The sequence below is a fragment of the Danio rerio genome, chromosome 23, assembly GCF_049306965.1.
Source record: "Danio rerio strain Tuebingen ecotype United States chromosome 23, GRCz12tu, whole genome shotgun sequence".
NCBI classification, from domain to species: domain Eukaryota; kingdom Metazoa; phylum Chordata; class Actinopteri; order Cypriniformes; family Danionidae; genus Danio; species Danio rerio.
Genome location: NC_133198.1, coordinates 23,525,331 through 23,543,467, shown reverse-complemented (window position 1 = coordinate 23,543,467; position 18,137 = coordinate 23,525,331). Strand labels below are relative to the sequence as shown.

Genomic DNA, 18,137 nt, shown 5'->3' with positions numbered 1-18,137 from the left:
ATAACAGCCCTAGGCCATCAAAACTAGTAGTAAATTTACTTGAAGAAAGTGCTGGGCCGATAAATGATATATCGAATCGCAATAACATTTAAGTCAACAACAATGATAACTCTGGACTTTTTACTCTATATTGATGTAAGAGCCAATCACAAAGCAGAAATGTGCAACATTTGGAATCTAGAAGTGTGTTGATATTCGAGATTTACAGAATTTTTGGCCACTGAAATTTACTTGGCCAAAAAAAAAATGTTAAGCAATTGAATGAACCCTCTAATTTTTGTGGCTCCAGTCATTGTTGGGGTACTTTTTTAAATCTGGAAGCATTAACAGCTGATATCAAAATATATAGTTCAATATGAAAAATAATTATCAAGATTGCATTTTTGCCATATCCCCCAGCCCTACTTGGAGTTGTATAAAATTAAAGTAAATGGCAACCAGCACTTTCAGAGAACTAAAGGACCAGTAGCTTCTGACGATACACTAAAGTCTTACAAGGCGAAACAATTAGTCTGTGCAAGAACAGGAACATCATTATTGACTCCAATACACAACCTCTGCAAACAGTCCTGAGCACATTCACAACAGTTTTTGACTCTCAAAATCCAAGGTTTCCTTTAAAATTAATTTGAGGAATGAAAAAAGCCCCCTATATCTTGGACAACCATATCATAGAATAAATTCACAGAAAATTAAAACATTTTGGGTGAACAAATAACTTAAATTTGTGCTGCTTGAACATTCTTGTGAACTAGAAACCACAGAAAAGCATTAAAAACTAAGAATGTGAACCTGACTGCTGCAAAACGTATCTATCTTTTTTTTGTTTTACTTTTAAGCAAACTTCATCAAACTCCAAACAAGTTTATTTTGTAATATTTATAATGCTTTCAAGCTAGTAATGTAACAACTGTCAAAATGTATACCGATCCAGAAGTCACGTAAAAAAGCAAAGCCTTTGAAACAAGATGGTTTGATCTGAATTTTATTTAAATATTTATGTAGAGAGTGCAAAAAATAACTTGGAAGAATATTCACATCACCAAAAACTATATCATATCTGAGGAGGGGGAAGCCACAGTTACATTTCACAGACATTTGCGAGGACTTTACATATAGACATTAGAGCTTAGTTACTCTAGCATATATTAACAAAAGTATTATACATTGCAAAGATATATTAATATGCATCATAAATTAAGAAAAGAGAGTAAGAGAATGAGAATCTAACAAACACATAGATGGACACATATAACTTAAAAAAAAGGGCCAGGATAGAGAATATAGATATAAAGTCTCAAAGTTATGATCAATTCTCGTTATCTGAGCTTTATCATTCTCAATCAATGAAAACCTGTCATGTCTGGAGAAGACTTATAGAAAGCGCTGTACAGTGTGAGAACAAACGATAAGAAAGATAAATTAAATAGCCTTATTGGAAATATTATACAAGGAAAATGATTGATGAGAGTACAGAGATGCGCTGCTTCAACTTCACTATCTCAGAGCAAAAATCCAAGATGGATGAAGTGACAAAAAATGATAACACCCTCCAACGCCAGTACCTGGCGAAGAGCAAACGTGCAGCGGTTCTTCAAAACAGAGCAGGTTACCGACTTGTTTTAAGGGAACAAGTGCCATTAAAGGAGAAATGTTCAAGTTACAGTATATAAACTCTTGTATCCAAACTCTCCACAGACTCTACATTATAATTCTGAAATTATTATTTAGGAAACATAATAGCATTTGCAATGATCTGGTAGTGTAGAGCATAACCATTTACACCCATGTATAGTGGGATAACCTTATCTGTGTCCTCTAATAATACAAAATAGTGTTCCCATATATTCAACTAGCTTAGATACTTACCTCTTTACATTTTAAAAACAAGCTTCTTATCCATCACATACAATCAATAACGAGGCTCTTTTATGTTTGAGCCCACTTGAACAGCCCATAAAGGAATACTGTACTAATGGATCCATAATCCACATCCCAAAGATTCAGTTACAAAGTGTACCTTCATTATTCTTGACTGTTCACATCCTGTTAGCATATTTACAACCCTTTTCCTGACACACTTCCCCTTGGTGACTGGCCAGACCGCTTTGTAGACTTCTGGCCATCACTGGTACTCTCTTCGGGAGCTGGATGGCTGTGACCTTGGATTTGACTGGGTGGGGAAGGTGGTGGGTATGAAGGGGGCGGAATGGTCAGGTGGGGTAAAGAAGGCATTACTGGGCGAGGGGTGGTGGGAAGGGGAGGTGGGGTCGAATGATGGTATGAGCGAGGGCGAGGTGAAGGGGAAGAGCTGGCACTCTTTGCTCTTGGTAGGGTCTCAGGATGGTCACTGATCTGCTCCAGCAATGAAGGCATGTCCCCCTCAATCTTCTCTAGCACAGCAGCCATTTGCTTCTCAATTTGTTCAATTACGCAATCCATTTGCCAGTCTGCACTGGCTGCACTTCCTGGATCGAGACCTCCATACTGCCCGACAGAGTAGGTTGGACAGTACGGACTCCCATATCCCGATGCACCATGGACCATCTCCTGCAGCTCCTGCACGAATACAGTTTGATCTTGGCCAAGACTTGAAGATCCCAATCCTGCATAAACTGACTGGATGTTTTTCACCGATTGGCTACCCTTGTCTGCTCGACCCTTCTTCAACTCTTTGCTCTTGGGATTGACCTCAGAAGGTGCCCCAACTTCTGCTGACCTCTCTGCAACTGCTTCTGGGAGTTGTGTTTGACACCAGCTACTTGCGGTCATATCGTGGACTGTGTCTTTCTTGTCTTCTGATTGAAGAGGGGGTTCATTTCCTGTTGATAGGGTAGCAGTTTTGGCTTCAGAACATGAACTATGATCCATTGAGAGATTGGCAGCAATCTTGCGTCGATTTGGAGTATCATGGAAAGGTGATTTCTTCTCAACACTGCCAAGAGTTGTAGCTTCTGGCTCCACAGGGATGCTGTTCTCACGGCTGTCTGAAGTTTTGATAGGCTGAACGGATGCTGCTTTCTGGTTTGCGCCTGTTGTTGGTTTGTCCTTTATTTCAGAAGTGCCTTCTGTAGTTTCTTTCTTGTTCAGTGGCTCCTCTGCTTGTATTTTCAAAGAGCTGTTCGATTGGCCAACAGTCTCTGTTTCTTTCTCTTCTACTTTTGTTTGTCCTGCTTCTTGATTCTCTGTGGGTCTGCTTTCGACAGACACCTCATGGGACACACTCCCAGCAGAAACGCCACCTGAGTCTGTTTGTATCCCCTTACCATCTAATCCATCCGCTTTGACCCCTTCGGCCTGGCCTTCCACTGCCCCATCGGACGATCCTATATCAGTGGCTCGGAGACGCTGCATAAATGTGGTGACACGAATTGCTTTCTGGAAGTGAAACGAAAGAAATAAAACAGTTATTGTTTAGTTTACTTTAAGCAATGTGATGTCTTCTTTGCTATGGAGGTGAAATGCATTGTTAACACTGTAGCTGTGCTAGTCAGTTTCCCTCTCTATCTCTTCTTTCATGAGACAAGCACATTAGCGATGGATTTGGTAATTACAATTGTTTTGAGATGCATTGCAATGCTAATGTAAATGATTCTGCATTGATGTATAAAAATTGTTTATTTTTAAAAGACTTAAATAAGCCAAACATACATGTTAAAGCACAATTTACTCTCTGCGAAATGTACACCAGGGCCAAACAGTGGAATTAAATGTTATAATTAAATAACTATTACTGGTTGTTAATTAACAGGTAATTGTACATTGTCTGTCCAGTTTTTATGTTTAGATGACCTTTCTTTATCTTTATTTTTAGCAAATCTTCAAATGAATATCGTGTTAACACTTTAGTTTGAATTCTTTAGTACCAATTCTTACTATTAACTAGTGGCATATTACCTGCCTATTATAGACTGATTTCACGCGACCGCCATTTTTAAAACCGAAATCGAGGCTGCGTTGGGAAGAAACCCGGAAGTATCATTGGGAGTTATATAGGAATGTTGTGTAGCTGGCTATATATCTTATCAGCAAAGAGAAAGTTACACAAATTTATAATTTCACCGCCTTCCAAGTGACCCGAAGGTCCGTTCTCAATGAATGGTGAAAATAAAAAGGGATGTCAAAGCTCATTTTTAGCTAAGTTAAGGGAAATGGCACTAGTTAGCTAACGTTTTCTTTCCTAAACACACGGTTTAGATGCCATTTATCAAACTCAAGTTAATGAACTGATTCTTTTACTATATTAGACTCGTCACGATACCGAATTAAAAGAAAAACCATCAATTCCCCCCTAACATTTAAGGCACTGTTGATAGCTTTCTTAAAACAGCGCTGATTTACCATTGTATTTACGTGTTCAACAGAAATGATTGTGATTGGCCGAGAAGGTCATCAGTTCACCCTCCGCTACCGAGCACAAACACAGACGAGCGATCTGCATGATTACTCAACTGATCTTCACGGCTGCTTCGCGCTCTAGTCTCCGTGTATCTGTGTTTGCACTGGGTGAAGAGCGGTAAACTGAGTGCAAACCAAGTGTGCCGCAAGCCTACGTTTGAGTGAAGGTTTCGGCCGTTAGATCGCCCCCTGGGGGCTGGCTGCAGTACAAGTCATAAAGCCCGCCACTCCGTGTTAATGAAGGAGACTTGAGCCCAAATAAAAAAAAATATTACACTTGCAATAAAATGTCCCGAAAGATAGTTCTGGTCGATTAAGGCACTGGTTATTGTGCTGAAATAGGTGCAGATCTTCATTTTTGTAAACAGTTTGTTTTTAGCAGTAATTTAATGCTGGGCGTGTCATCGTGATTGACAGCTGTGATTGACAGTTTCTCAAAGCGCGGCGTCTGAGCTTCGGCAGGAGACTGAAGTAGACTGAAATGTTATTATTCGATTTCTGTGTTATTTTACCATGACAAAATGAGTTCAGCAGTAAACTATAGTTTCTGACATACATGATCCTGGTGGAACACTGTTTATTCGCTAAGTTCAGGGCTTTTTTCGGGCTTTATTAGTTTGCTGATACACGCCTAGCCACCCAGATAGCAAAACACAGTTCCGGCTAGATTCTCGCCTGCCGGAGACTTATCTCTTAGAGCTCAGACTGACTAATGTTACCTCTGCTGGACCTACTCCGGATACCTGGACTCACTACCCAATTCCAGCCCGAGTCAATCGAGCCAGATGCGGCGGCCGAGCGAGCAGGCGCTGCCGCATGCGAGCCGGAATCAGCCCGCGACGCCGCGAGTAAGTTATGCGCTGCGGCCTGGAGCTGGCGCGATTGAATATATAAAACCCTCATGTTTGTTAACGTTATTACATCCATTTGTGTTGATATGACAGCAAACGCATGCTGAGAAGTTCGGGGGGCGTAGTTGATTTTACATAAAGCGTTTGATTGGAAGCTCGACTCTGCTCATTTTCGCGGCTCCTCCTCTGGCTCCATCAGACAATCCTTCTGCGCATGTCTGGCTCCAATTTCAGCAGTCTTTTGCGACAGTTTGTGCCCGTCAAGCAGGCGTTTTGCCCTCAAGGCGTTCAATGGGAAAAAGGGCTGTCGCGTCGTCCATATTTTTTACAGTCATTGGTGCAAACCAAACACAGATACATTGTGAATGACTCGACAGATCAGTCGAGTCATCCACGCTCAGCAGCGCTTCGATACTAGTGAGAAATAGACGGTTTTAAAAGTACACTACCGGGACAACACTTTTACAGACAACACGAGGGGATGCTACAGAGGACTGCAGTGTTCTATCGCTCACCGGGTTACATAGGCTGAAGCAGGAAAGCGTCCCCACGGTGTTTAACAGGTGCCATGAACTGAAGCCTAGGAAGACATTTAAGCGTATCACTGAGATTGTGATGTTGTTTGATGCTAAATTGCTTTTAATTGTTTAAATTAAACTTACTGAATGATATTAAAGTGATGTTTACACCTTTTCTGCATTTTGAAAGCTCGTCAATAGCTGGAGGTTTTTAGTCCACAGCATGTTACTGCAATGTTTACAGTGCTGGTCCTATATTTCCGGGTTTCTTCCCACCGCAGCCTCACTTTGGTTCTTTAAAACGGCGGTCGTGTAAAATAAGCGTATTAAGATATTGGCTGTTTACTACTACTTCTAAAGTAAATATTCGGCATCATGGTTTATGAATAGATAGAATGGTAGCCTAAAAATAAAGTATGACCAATATCATTTATCATTTTGCATATAATGATTTCTTGTGTTTTAAATGCTACATTTTTACGCGAATAGGATCAGTATCAATAATGAAATAAATCCCTATTTTTAACCTATATTTAATAAAGTAAAGTTTTGCCCTTATCGTTAGCACTCCCTATCACATAATACCCTTCAGCCCAATATCACCAACTGATATGCATGTGTCATTGACAGAAGCATGACATGAATCCATGAATCAGGGCCACTGCAAGTCATCCGAGGACAAATCTCAGCTTTTCTCTCTCTCTTTTTTGACAAGAACCACTCTGGTCCTTTGTGGCAAACACACACAAACACAGGGACAACTTTCATACATGTGACAATACGATGAAAAGTCTGGAAATCTGGAAATTTTATTGAGTGAATGAAGGACTAACTGGAATTCCAACTGGAAAAATCGAGGACACTGTGAGTAGAAGCCAGACGGCATATGACTGAATGCACATGGGACCAGCTGGGCAGTGATAAATTTGTTAGTTACTGGTGTGCAGATACAGGGAGGCTTAAATACAGCGAGAGTCTTTCCAACAATCAGACTTGAACTACATATTTCCTGAATGATTGCCGCTTAAAGAATGAGGCCATGTCATGAAACGCTGCAGCAGTGTGTGTTATCGTACGATTTGATATGATGTTGGAGGAAATATGAGGGCCCAAGTCAAAGATTGTTATACAGAGAAAAGAATCTCTGCCTCTAGTCTGCCCCGCGAATATCAACAGTACCTTCAACTCCTGGGTATCACATGCAAAGAAAAAGCAAACATCAATATAAAAACCGTCAGAAGCTTGATTAAACCACAGCTTAATTTTCCATTACCATCTTTACAGTATCCATTATCCTAATATTTATTGTGCTGTGTGTGCTAGAAAAGTGAGTTATTAGGGACATTTGATGAATTGTACATCGTTGTACAAATGATATTTGATTCTTCTTACCCTCCATTTGGCCTTTGCAAAGTTTTTCTCAAACTGAGCACAAACTCCTTCCTTCAAATTCTTTTCTGATGCACCATTTCCAGCAATCCTGGCCAAAAACAAAGCAAAAAATGGTTTGAGATGTTGTCTGTAGAAAGGGGCTTTGGTTTTTAGTGCATTTGTTTATTGTCTTATACCATTCATGTGTAAGTGCATCTTGTGCTGTAATTCTCAGCATTTGGTCGACCTCCATAAATCTGCAGACTAGTTCTTTCGCTGAAGGACGCAAAGGAGATGAAGCAATGTTTTAATGCATTAGAAATGTAAAACACATTTGAGATATTACTAGTTTTAAACAAGGACTTCTCAGACGGCCATTGTCATACCAGCAGGAGAAATGTCGTCCCAGTATGGCGAGTCAAACTCAAACTCTCCACCAACAATGCGGCAGAAGATGATCCGGTTGTGCATGTCAGTGTTTTCCTCCTCAGTTTCATCATAAAATGGAGGGTTTCCAGACAACCTACAAATATCATTTGCATTAAATTTGCATCACCTTCAAGATCATGAATATGTATTGACTTATAAAAATGCTGTAGATTTATTGCAATTTAATTTAGAGCAAAAAATAAAGATTACATTTTTTGTGCCAATATACGTTTGTATATTGCATGTGGTCACTTTATTAGGTACATCTGTCCAATTGCTTGTTAACGAAAATTTTGAATCAGGCAATCACATGGCAGCAACTCAATGCATTTAGGCATGGTCAAGATGATCTGCTACGGTTCAAACAGAGCATCAGAATGGGGAAGAAAGGTGGTTTAAGTGACTTTAAATGTGGAAAGGTTGTTGGTGCCAGACAGGCTGGACTGAGTATTTCAGAAACTGCTTCTACTGGGATTTTCACGCACAACCATCCCTACAGTTTACAGAGAATAGTTCGGAAAAGAGAAAATACAAAGTGAGCGGCAGTTCTGAGGGCGCAAATGCCTTGTTGATGCCAGAGGTCGGAGGAGAATGTCATAAAGCGCGAATCATCTCAAACTGGTTTCTTGAACATGACAATGAGTTCACTGTATTCAAGAGCCCTACACAGTCACTTAATCCAATAGAGCACCTTTGGGATGTGGTGGAACGGGAGATTCCCATCATGGATGTGCAGCCAACAAATCTGCTTGATGCTATCATGTCAATATGGAGCAAAATGTCTGAGGAATATTTCCAGTACCTTGCTGAATCTATGCCATAAAGGATTAAGGCAGTTCTAGGCAAAAAGGCAATAGGGGGTCCAACCTTGTTCTAGCAAGGTGAACCTAATAAAGTGGCCGGTGAGTGTGTGTGCATATGTATAAATGGCTGTGTATTTAGTTACCATCACTCTAAATCTTTTAAATGTAACAGTTGTCAGAGCAGAAAAATAATATTACAAATAAAGGTATAAAACAAAAGGTAAACTTTAAAAATTGGTAACATGCACCTCGTACATTTAAAAGCTTTTTCTACCTATTATAAACTTAAACAGCAATTTAACCCATACAAAAGTAATTTACTGACAAAAATGGGTGTTTTAAATAATTTTTGAAAAAGTTGACATTGCCCAGTAAATTTAAATATAGCTAAAATTGATGCTAGCTGCTTTTTCAACTGATTAAATGGTCAGGAACAGCTACAAAGCTGGCAACACTAGTATTTAAATTGATTGAGTAATATTAAATAATATTTTCAAAATAATTGACCAGTTAACATAGGTGTTATAATGCAATTCACTAAAGACAAACTTTATTGTAAACATCAAGCCTAAACAGATTTATTTAAAGTGGAGCTAAATGTAGTGTCATGTAGAAATAACACTTCACAGATATGCATGAATGGCTCGGCTCTCTCATGTCAAACCTATCCAAATGTGTGTGTGTGCTTTGCATGCTTTGCTTGCTTGACATTAACAGTGTTCACTTCACAGATAAAGAATCCCTGACAAAAGCAACTGAATCTCAACATCAAACTTACAGTATGTACATAATGACCCCCACTGCCCAACAATCAACTGGTCTTCCATAGCGATGACGTGCCACCACTTCAGGGGCTGACGGCAAATATAAGAAACAGATGTGAAGGTTACTCTTCCACACACTCAGAATAAAGGAGAAATAAAGATCATGTGATGAATAAATACCTAGATACTCCGGTGTACCACAGGGTTCGGTGATCGAACCGTTCTCAAACCTGGACAGGTAGAAATCCCGCAACACAACTTTGTTGTGGTTACTTTCTCTGTAGTACATCAAATTCTCCAGCTGAAATGGCAGAAAGAGAGCGAGATCAATAAATAATGATGGGATGAAAGACATGGCACGAGGCCAAAGTATGAAAGAATACAGTAAGAGGTCACTGTTGCCCAAATAATGCTGATATTCCTTTTTTAGAGAGAGCAGACAGGACACAACGTTCACTCACACTCAATGTGAATAATGAGTTCTGTCCTAAATATAATTCAGCAAAAACAAAGCTGACCTACTATACTTACAACATATGAATCTCAGTCTGGGATATTTCAAGCACAAGCCTTAAGGGATGGTTAACAGAGAAATACAAACTCTGTCATAATTAACTCATGCTCTACTTGTTCCAAACCTCTTTGAGTTTGTTTCTTCTTTTGAACACAAAGGAAAAAATTCTGAAGAATGTTGGAAACCTGTAACCATTGAAATTCTTAGTTTATTATTTTTATTTTATGAAGAGGGTGTCAATGGCTACTAATTTCCAACATTCAAAAAAAAAGGAACAAAAAATAAACTCCTAAAGGAACCAAAATTAATGGTTAGTACTTTTCATTTTTTGTCTGAACTATCTCTTTAAAAGGCAATGCATCAAAGCTTCACCCAGGAGGCAACAAAGAATTATGCGTGATTAACAAGAATGAGCTTTGAGCAACAAAGAGTGTCTGCCGCTAATATCCTGCACAGCGTGTTGCTGCTGTGCACTAGAGGGCACTGCAAACACGTGTTGTCTCCTGACAAACAGCTTCATAACCTTAATGACTTTAGTATGAAGCATTAGATCCGCAGGAGGTGGCAATACTGTTTGCTCCTTTTATATTTGTTTGGAACAATAATGACACCCACAGGGAGCACCTGTAATATTACAGTTGTACAGTGTTATGAGTCAAAGAGGACAAGGCGTTTGATTAATATAACTGATTTTCATTTAATACACCACAGCACATGCATGCATGCAGCACATTATGTTGTTCTATTCCTTTATTGTGTAATTTATCTGTTGTGCATGTGTAATATCTAAGAATTTACACCATAATTTCCTACAAAAGATTAATTTAACAGATTAAAATTAGCTATCATAGTTCAGATATTTCTCTTATAAACATGTATGTCAAATTTTGAAATATTAGAGTAACGCAAAGAAAGAAAACAAGGCTTTAATAAATTGTTGTGTTGTGCCATGTCATGGAGATGCTGCTTTTGCATAATTAAAACAGTGAAATGGTTTGCTTAATTTATTCTTGAACTTGGTTCAGGTCTCTCTTCGTGATTTTCTGTATTCTCGGAATCTGACTCAGCCTTGAGAATCATTATTAACAGTTTGTGCTTAAAACTGCTTTAGAAGCTTTATAAACTGAACATTTTAATAATATCTGTGATATTATTTTCACTTAAGCCTATCACAACACACTGTGAGTCAGCTGCTGGCCAACCATTTGTAGGAACTGGTTCAAAACATGTCACAGAGACAAAACCGATATGCTTTAAAGGTTACATTAACTAAACATTTTTCGTCAATTAAACTTTTTTTTTTTTTTTAAAGTGATGGAAAAATCTGACATTAAAAAATGTAAAGGGTAAAAATGTCCTTACCATGACATCTCTTTTCCCAGATTAAATTTTTTTGGCAGTTTAGTTTGATGTTGAGCAGGCTGCGATGTCAATTTATCAGTGCTATGAATTAAATATTGTGTGTGTGTGTGTGTGTGTGTGTGTGTGTGTGTGTGTGTGTGTGTGTGTGTGTGCTAGATAGGCTCTAGCGCAATAGCAGTTCATTGTAAAAAATAAACGTTATTTTACAGGTAATTGTCTGTATTTTTATTTATTTTTTTTACAGAATTATCTAGTTTTTTTCTATATCCAGTGAAATGCCTGTTGTTTCACAGATATATTCTGTAAGAAAAAATTCGAACATTAAATTTACAGTTATTGCTTGTAATTTGGTATTACGTTATTTTTCTGCTTTTTAAAGGAAATGTCATGTATTTTTTGAGAGAAACACGTAATTTTATGCTAATATTTACAGATTACTCCTGCAAAAATAAGGAAACAAAAATTCTGTCAAATTGTTTTTAGTGAAGATAGTAAACATATGAAGATTAACATGAGGTTAATAAGGTAAAATAATAGCTTATTGTTTGTAGGCTGCATATAATGTATGCACTGTAAACTATGAAATGTTTATTTTACTACTCTAATGTTGCTATGCGAACTGTGATGATCACTAGTAATCTAGCGGATGCGGGTCGCTGGAAAACTACACACGTTACTTTAACGAACTACAACTCCCAGCGTGCACCTCGCACACTCAGGTTCCTAATTCTGGGTGCTTTCACACCTACACTTTTGTTTCGGAACGTATCTCGTTTGCCCAGTTAGCACGGTTCGTTTGGCATATGTGAACAGGGCAATCGCGCTCTGTTCCGCGCCAAAGTAATCGCTCCGAGACCGCTTGAATGAGGTGGTCTCGGCTCGATTGCGCGCGCACCCTGTCAATCACCACCAAACAACCACCTCTCCTGACAGCTAAGCGGGACGCTGCAAAATAAACCCTGACACTCTGACCAATGTAAGGACAGTTTACTCCCACATGACTTGTTTTAGCTCTTTTGGTCCGATTAGAAACTTTGCAGTGTGAAAGCGAACCGCTCCAAGAGCAAAGAGCAACAATGTAACAATTGTAATCTCTGTTTAGGAACAACTGAATCGATTCACAGGTGTGAAAGCACCCTAATTCTAACTGATTACACGCACACAGCCAGAATATCATTATGGACTGATTTCAAGAACTATAAACTCAGCACACACAGACACATCGTTTCTGAGTCTTAAACTGTTTAGTGTTTAGTCTTTATTTTGTTTGCCGCCTTTACGCTTGGGATTATCGGTGCACCTGTTCGTTCCTGTTTCAACCTTTAATTGCAAGATGATTCTGTTAATAAACTGCTATTTGATCCTCAACTTTGTTGTGCAGGCGTCCTCACATGACATTAACATTGTTTTTGTTGTTAAACAATGACCAAATGTGTTATTTAAAAAAAAAAGAAATAAAAAAAATGAGATAGAAAACAGTTTTGTATTTTCTCAAGAAAATAGTTTTGGAGTTTAACCTACATATCCTTAAAATATTTGTTAAACTATATTATAGTTTATAGTTACATTTACAGTGTTTACTGACAACAGCAATTATTTGTACCTAAGCCTTTTTCAATCATTCTTTAAATTGTTATTTTTCCCCCAGTTTTAAAGGTATGTTAAAAGTGGAAAATTTCATGGAATATTTAGAGATTTCATGCATAATTACACAAATTAATGCGTATAATTATACTAATAACCTGCACAATTACAGTAATTATCCTTATAGTCACATCAATTTATCTGTATAATTAAAGTAATAGCCTGTATAATTGCAGTAATAATAATTATAATCACATTAATTATCTGTATAATTACATTGATAAATTATATATTTACAGTAATAATTTGTAAAATGACAGTAATAATCTGTGTAATTTCAGTAATAATTAGTAAAATGGCAGTAATAACCTGTTCAATTACAGTTAAAATCACAAGAATTGATATAGTAATTTTCTGCAGCCCCAGCTGCCAGAAAATTGCTGTTTTTTTTTTTTTTTTTACAGTGTATAACATTATTTAAGTATAATAACCAAAATATTGTGCATTTAGGAAACACTCTTTCCTCTCAATATGCATTTTCTTATAAATACCCCATGTTACAAGGTCCCAATGAGATAACAAATAATAAATCTACAAAAGTTGAATAGACATCATCCTTTTGAAAAGTTCATTATATTGTATAACTGTGGATTAATGTATAGGCTACACTTGACAGCTATACTGCTCACCCTACCCACACCTTATCTTTTTTCTGATTTTGATTGTAACGTAATAACATGCATCTTTTGTAAAGCAGTTTTTTTTAACAATTATTATTGTGAAGTCCATTATACAATAACCTTGAATTGAATTTGTAAAAACACAAGATGTGCTTTCTGCCATCTCTGTCTCCTTGAACTTGTTGAGCATGTCACAGAAATAAGCTTGTGTTCTACTCACTGACAGAATTTCACACAGAGAGGATAATTGTACCATTTTCAAAATGTGCACTTTAAAACTTAGTTAAAGTGAAAGTATCAGGCTTACAAAGTGCAACTGTTATGTAGATTAATGGCTACAACCCATAAAATGTTTTCCATTTTTAGATGAAAACAGTGCAGTGTAAACTGCAGTAATATGTGAAACATAATACATTTTTAAAGCACTAAAGCCTGATAACCTATTGTAGTAAACAATAAACAAAATAATGGCCTTTTGAAATGGCATCATATCGCCTCTTTAACATGGAAGAACAGCTTTATATTCACTCATTCGAATCTTTCTTTATATAAAAAAGGTAACATTACAAACAGCTGCTATGCACTCCTTATACCGTCCCCGGCCACTTTATTAGGTACACCTATCCAACTGCTCATTAACGGAAATTTCTAATCAGCCAATCACATGGCAGTACCTCAATGCATGTACACATGGTCAAGACGATCTGCTGCAGTTCAAACTGAGCATTAGAATGGGGAAGAAAGGTGATTAAAGTTACTTTGAATGTGGCATGGTAGTTAGTGCCAGACATGCTTGTCTGAGTATTTCAGAAACTGTTGATCTACTGGGATTTTCATGCACAACCATCTCTAGGGTTTACAGAGAATGGTCTGAAAAAGAGAAAATATCCAGTGAGTGGCAGTTCGGTGGGTGCAAATGTTGATGTTGTTGATGCCAGAAGTCAGAAGTGAATGGTCAGACTGGTTTGAGCTGATAGAAAGGCAACAGTAACTCAAATAACCACTCATTACAACCGAGATATGCAGAAAAGCATCTCTGAACACACAACAGGTTCAACCTTGAGGCGGATGGGTTTCAGCAGCAGAAGACCACACCAGGTGCCATGCCTGTCAGTTAAGAACAGGAAACTGAGGCTACAATTCACACAGGCTCACAAAAATTGGACAATAGAAGATTGGAGAAATGTTGCCTGTTCTGATGAGTCTTGATTTCTGCTGTAACATTAAGATGGTAGGGTCAGAATTTGGCATCAACAACACAAAAGCATGGATCTATCCTGCCTTGTTCAGGCTTCTTGTGATGGTGGTGTAATCGTGTAGGGGACCCATTAGTACCAACTGAGCATCGTGTCAATGCCACAGCCTACCTGAGTATTATTGTTGATCATGTCCATTCCTTTATGACAACAGTGTACCCATCTTCTGACAGCTACTTTCAGCAGAATAACGCATGTCATAAAGTGCAAATCATCTCAGACTGGTTTCTTGAACTGGTTACACTATATGGCCTCCACAGTCACTAGAGCTCAATCCAATAAAGCACCTTTGGGATGTGGAGCCAACAAATCTGCAGCAACTGCGTGATTCTATCATATCAGTATGGAACAAAATCTCGGAGAAATATTTCCAGTACCTTGATGAATCTATGCCACGAAGAAGGCAAAACGGTTTTAACCCGGTACTAGTATGGTGTTCCCAATAAAGTGGCCGGTGAGTGTAATGCAATGTGCTTTTCTATTAATTAATAATGTCAAATTATGATTGCAACCAACCTTTAAATTCCTGTGGACTATATTGAGGGAGTGAAGGTACGCCACAGCTTCTAGGACCTGTCGGATCACATTGGCCGCATCTCTCTCTGTGTAGTTACCCTGGTCTAAGATCCAGTCAAACACATCTCCACCTGTGGCCCTGTGATAAACACACAGTCAAAAAGGGGAGATTTGGATATATTTGTAAAGTTAATCCCTGTTTACTCTTTATGTAATAGGAAGTAAGGTTGCTTAAATTTAATACATAAGTCATGGAGGGATTATGCCTTGGGCCAATAGATTCAATGCCCAAGGGTCTCTGAATAATGCTGGCCTTGGGCTGAGAGATGGCCTGACAGCTGGAAAAAAATACTGACAGCTGGAAAAACTCTGCTATTGTGAATCTAATATAGACGGATGAACAGCCATGTTTTAATATATACTTAGTGAATAAAAACATTACGTTATGAAAATTAAATTGTAGTGGGATGCCCCTGAGCATCACAAACTGACCAAAATCTGTTGTTGTGGTTCGTAATGAAATAATTAGCAACTGCTGAGGGATAGTAAGTATCTCAGTGCTATAACTGAAGGATTCTGGATAACCGTTACATAAAAACATGCTCAAATGTGCATTACATTACATTGAAAGTTCAATAAATATAATATTGTTTATAAAAGAGAAAATCTTTAAGACTTTACAACAAGGTCCCATTAACATAAGTTATTGTACAATCTACATTAACTATAACAATGATCAATAAAATTGGTTACAATACAATACATTTACAGTAAGATTTGTTATAAAGATTAAAGTTATAAATGCAAGTTAATTGAAACCAATCTAGAGCCAATAAATACTGTTATCTGACACAAGTTTTAATTTTAATTAAATTGTATTATTAAGTGTATTATTAAATTTAATTTGTGTTTTAATAAGTGTATTAATTGTATAATTTAGTGCTATTAACTGAAATTGAGTTAGGCGATCCAATTTTGCTTCTCCTAAAAAATATTCCTTTACATTGATGTAAATATTTGTTCATTAGAGGTTTGTGTGCATATTTTACATTAATAACACTTTGGAAATAGACCAATAAGATTTAAAAAATTAAGTAATTTATTTTAAGTTATTTTGGATAAAAGTTGACATTTTTACAACTCTACACGGTAAAAAGTAATTAGTTGGCTTTACTTTAAAAAGTGAGCAAACTTGTTGCCTTAAAATTAAGAATTAAAATAATTTACTTGTTATGCTTAAGTTAAGTCAACTTAACAGTTCCAAGTTCTAACTCTTTTTTTTTTTTTTTTTTATAGTAGTCAGCGTGTCCCTTTTAAGGATTCAGGTGACCTCACTTTTTAAAGTAAAGTAACTAATTGCATTTTACAGTGTAGATTCTGTTCCATGACAAGTAATTTTACAAATGTTTCTATTTATTTTTCCTATAGTAACACATTAGCATTTGCATCATAATTTGAATTGTGCTAAATTTTCATCCAAATATGTAACTGTTTATGAATAAAAGCACAATGATTTCTTTCCACATGTTAACAGTAAAGCGGTTTGTTTGTGAAGAAAAATTATCTTGTGATATAGCGTTTACCACCAATAACATTTGATGTCCTTCAAACAATTAATATACTTCAGTAGCACTTTACAACAACAGAACATGAATAATGATGTATTAATATGTGAACGTAACATTACTTTATCATGAGCTATTGATGAGTTAAGGTGCAGTTCATGTGTGAATAACGGCTACCTCTTAAGGCCCAAGGTGTTTTTTTCCATGCATTTTTTATTTCTCTTTACTATTTGGGCTTATTGGAACCTAATAAGAATAAAACCTAAGTATCATCTTTAGATGAGATTAGATTCAACTTTATTTTTTTATTACACATGTACATGTGAAATCTTTAAATATGATGTAGTTTTAGAGAAAAATTATGTCCATATATGTGGACTCGTGGTCCAAATTTACATAAAAAACTTTTTCCTGACTGTTTTGTAATGCATATTTGACAAAGATTTTTTTTAACATGTTTTGGCTATCAAAGAGTAAAAACAATTTTTTTTGCCCATTTTGGACAGCGAAAAATAGTGTTTGGGACATTTCATATGCTGCAAAATAGTTGCAGGATGACACTGTATGTCTGTAACAAAATATAAATCAAAGTACTTTAAATAGCCACTTAAGAGCTAAAATGTGCTGTCCACGTAGGTGGCCACTAAGCCCTAGGAGGTTAATTAATTGATAGTACATGTTGTTAATGTATGTATTAATTAACATTTAAGTTTAAGCTATATGTCACCAACATGAACTCATGAGCTGTTAATGTATCATTAAGTCATGACTTTACTTGGAGGGGCACATCACTATAGCTACTCATGAACTCCAGTGTTTAAACTGTTCATGTTGATGTTGACAGAACGCTTTTCGGTAACACTTTAGTTTAGGTCACAATTTATGCTATTACTGGCTTACTAACTGCCTATTATTTACCTATTAATCATTCATTAGTAGTTATAAAGTATGATCTTATGATGAACCCAACTCAAACCTTACTATTAATAAACAGCTAATTAGTGGTTTATTAAGCTAGTAGTGTTAGTTAATGGTTTGTTTAGATCATGAATTGTGACCTAAACTAAAGTGTTACCAAAAAGCTTAGAATGACCAAGAGGCGACTCTCAATAGAACGTTCCATTGCAACAGCAGCGCCCAGCAACAGCCCCGGATTCTGTCATTTTGTAGTGAAAGTGATCGGAAGTCCATTGGATCTGATTGCTGTGGTGATGGAAAGCAGCTGCTTTGTTTATTTATTTATTTAAAAAGCGCATTTAATCTGAGGTACAACCTGAAAGATGACAATACAACACTTACTATCACAATCATCAGCACTTTTAATAGTTTATTTTACAGACTTATAGTATGCTGTTGTCATATTGGAATTTTCATTCCAAAATGGCCGCCTCGCCATCTAGTGGCACTAGAGTGTCGCCTCTTGGTGATTCTATGCTCTTTGGTGTTACCCACTTTTCTATTGTTATTCAGTGTAAAGACACTAGACAGACATGCATAAAGAGTTTATGAGTAGTTAAGAATGGGTT

At 37.1% G+C, this 18,137-nt stretch overlaps 1 protein-coding gene across 2 annotated transcripts in view; it reads right to left on the bottom strand.

The window, feature by feature from the left end:
• Positions 1-965: 965 nt before the first annotated feature.
• Positions 966-18,137, bottom strand: part of camkvl (CaM kinase-like vesicle-associated, like) — a 73,882-nt gene continuing 56,710 nt past the window's right edge. Inside the window, exons 5-11 of one of the 2 annotated variants that reach the window (NM_001365448.1) lie at positions 15,047-15,185; positions 9,315-9,435; positions 9,149-9,224; positions 7,525-7,661; positions 7,336-7,414; positions 7,160-7,247; positions 966-3,378 (exon numbers count right to left, since the gene is read on the bottom strand). In NM_001365448.1, coding sequence (NP_001352377.1) covers positions 2,059-3,378; positions 7,160-7,247; positions 7,336-7,414; positions 7,525-7,661; positions 9,149-9,224; positions 9,315-9,435; positions 15,047-15,185 — 1,960 coding nt within the window. In that variant the 3' untranslated portion in view covers positions 966-2,058. The remainder of the gene's footprint in view (positions 3,379-7,159; positions 7,248-7,335; positions 7,415-7,524; positions 7,662-9,148; positions 9,225-9,314; positions 9,436-15,046; positions 15,186-18,137) is intronic. The other variant, XM_009296777.5, reaches the window with a different exon arrangement.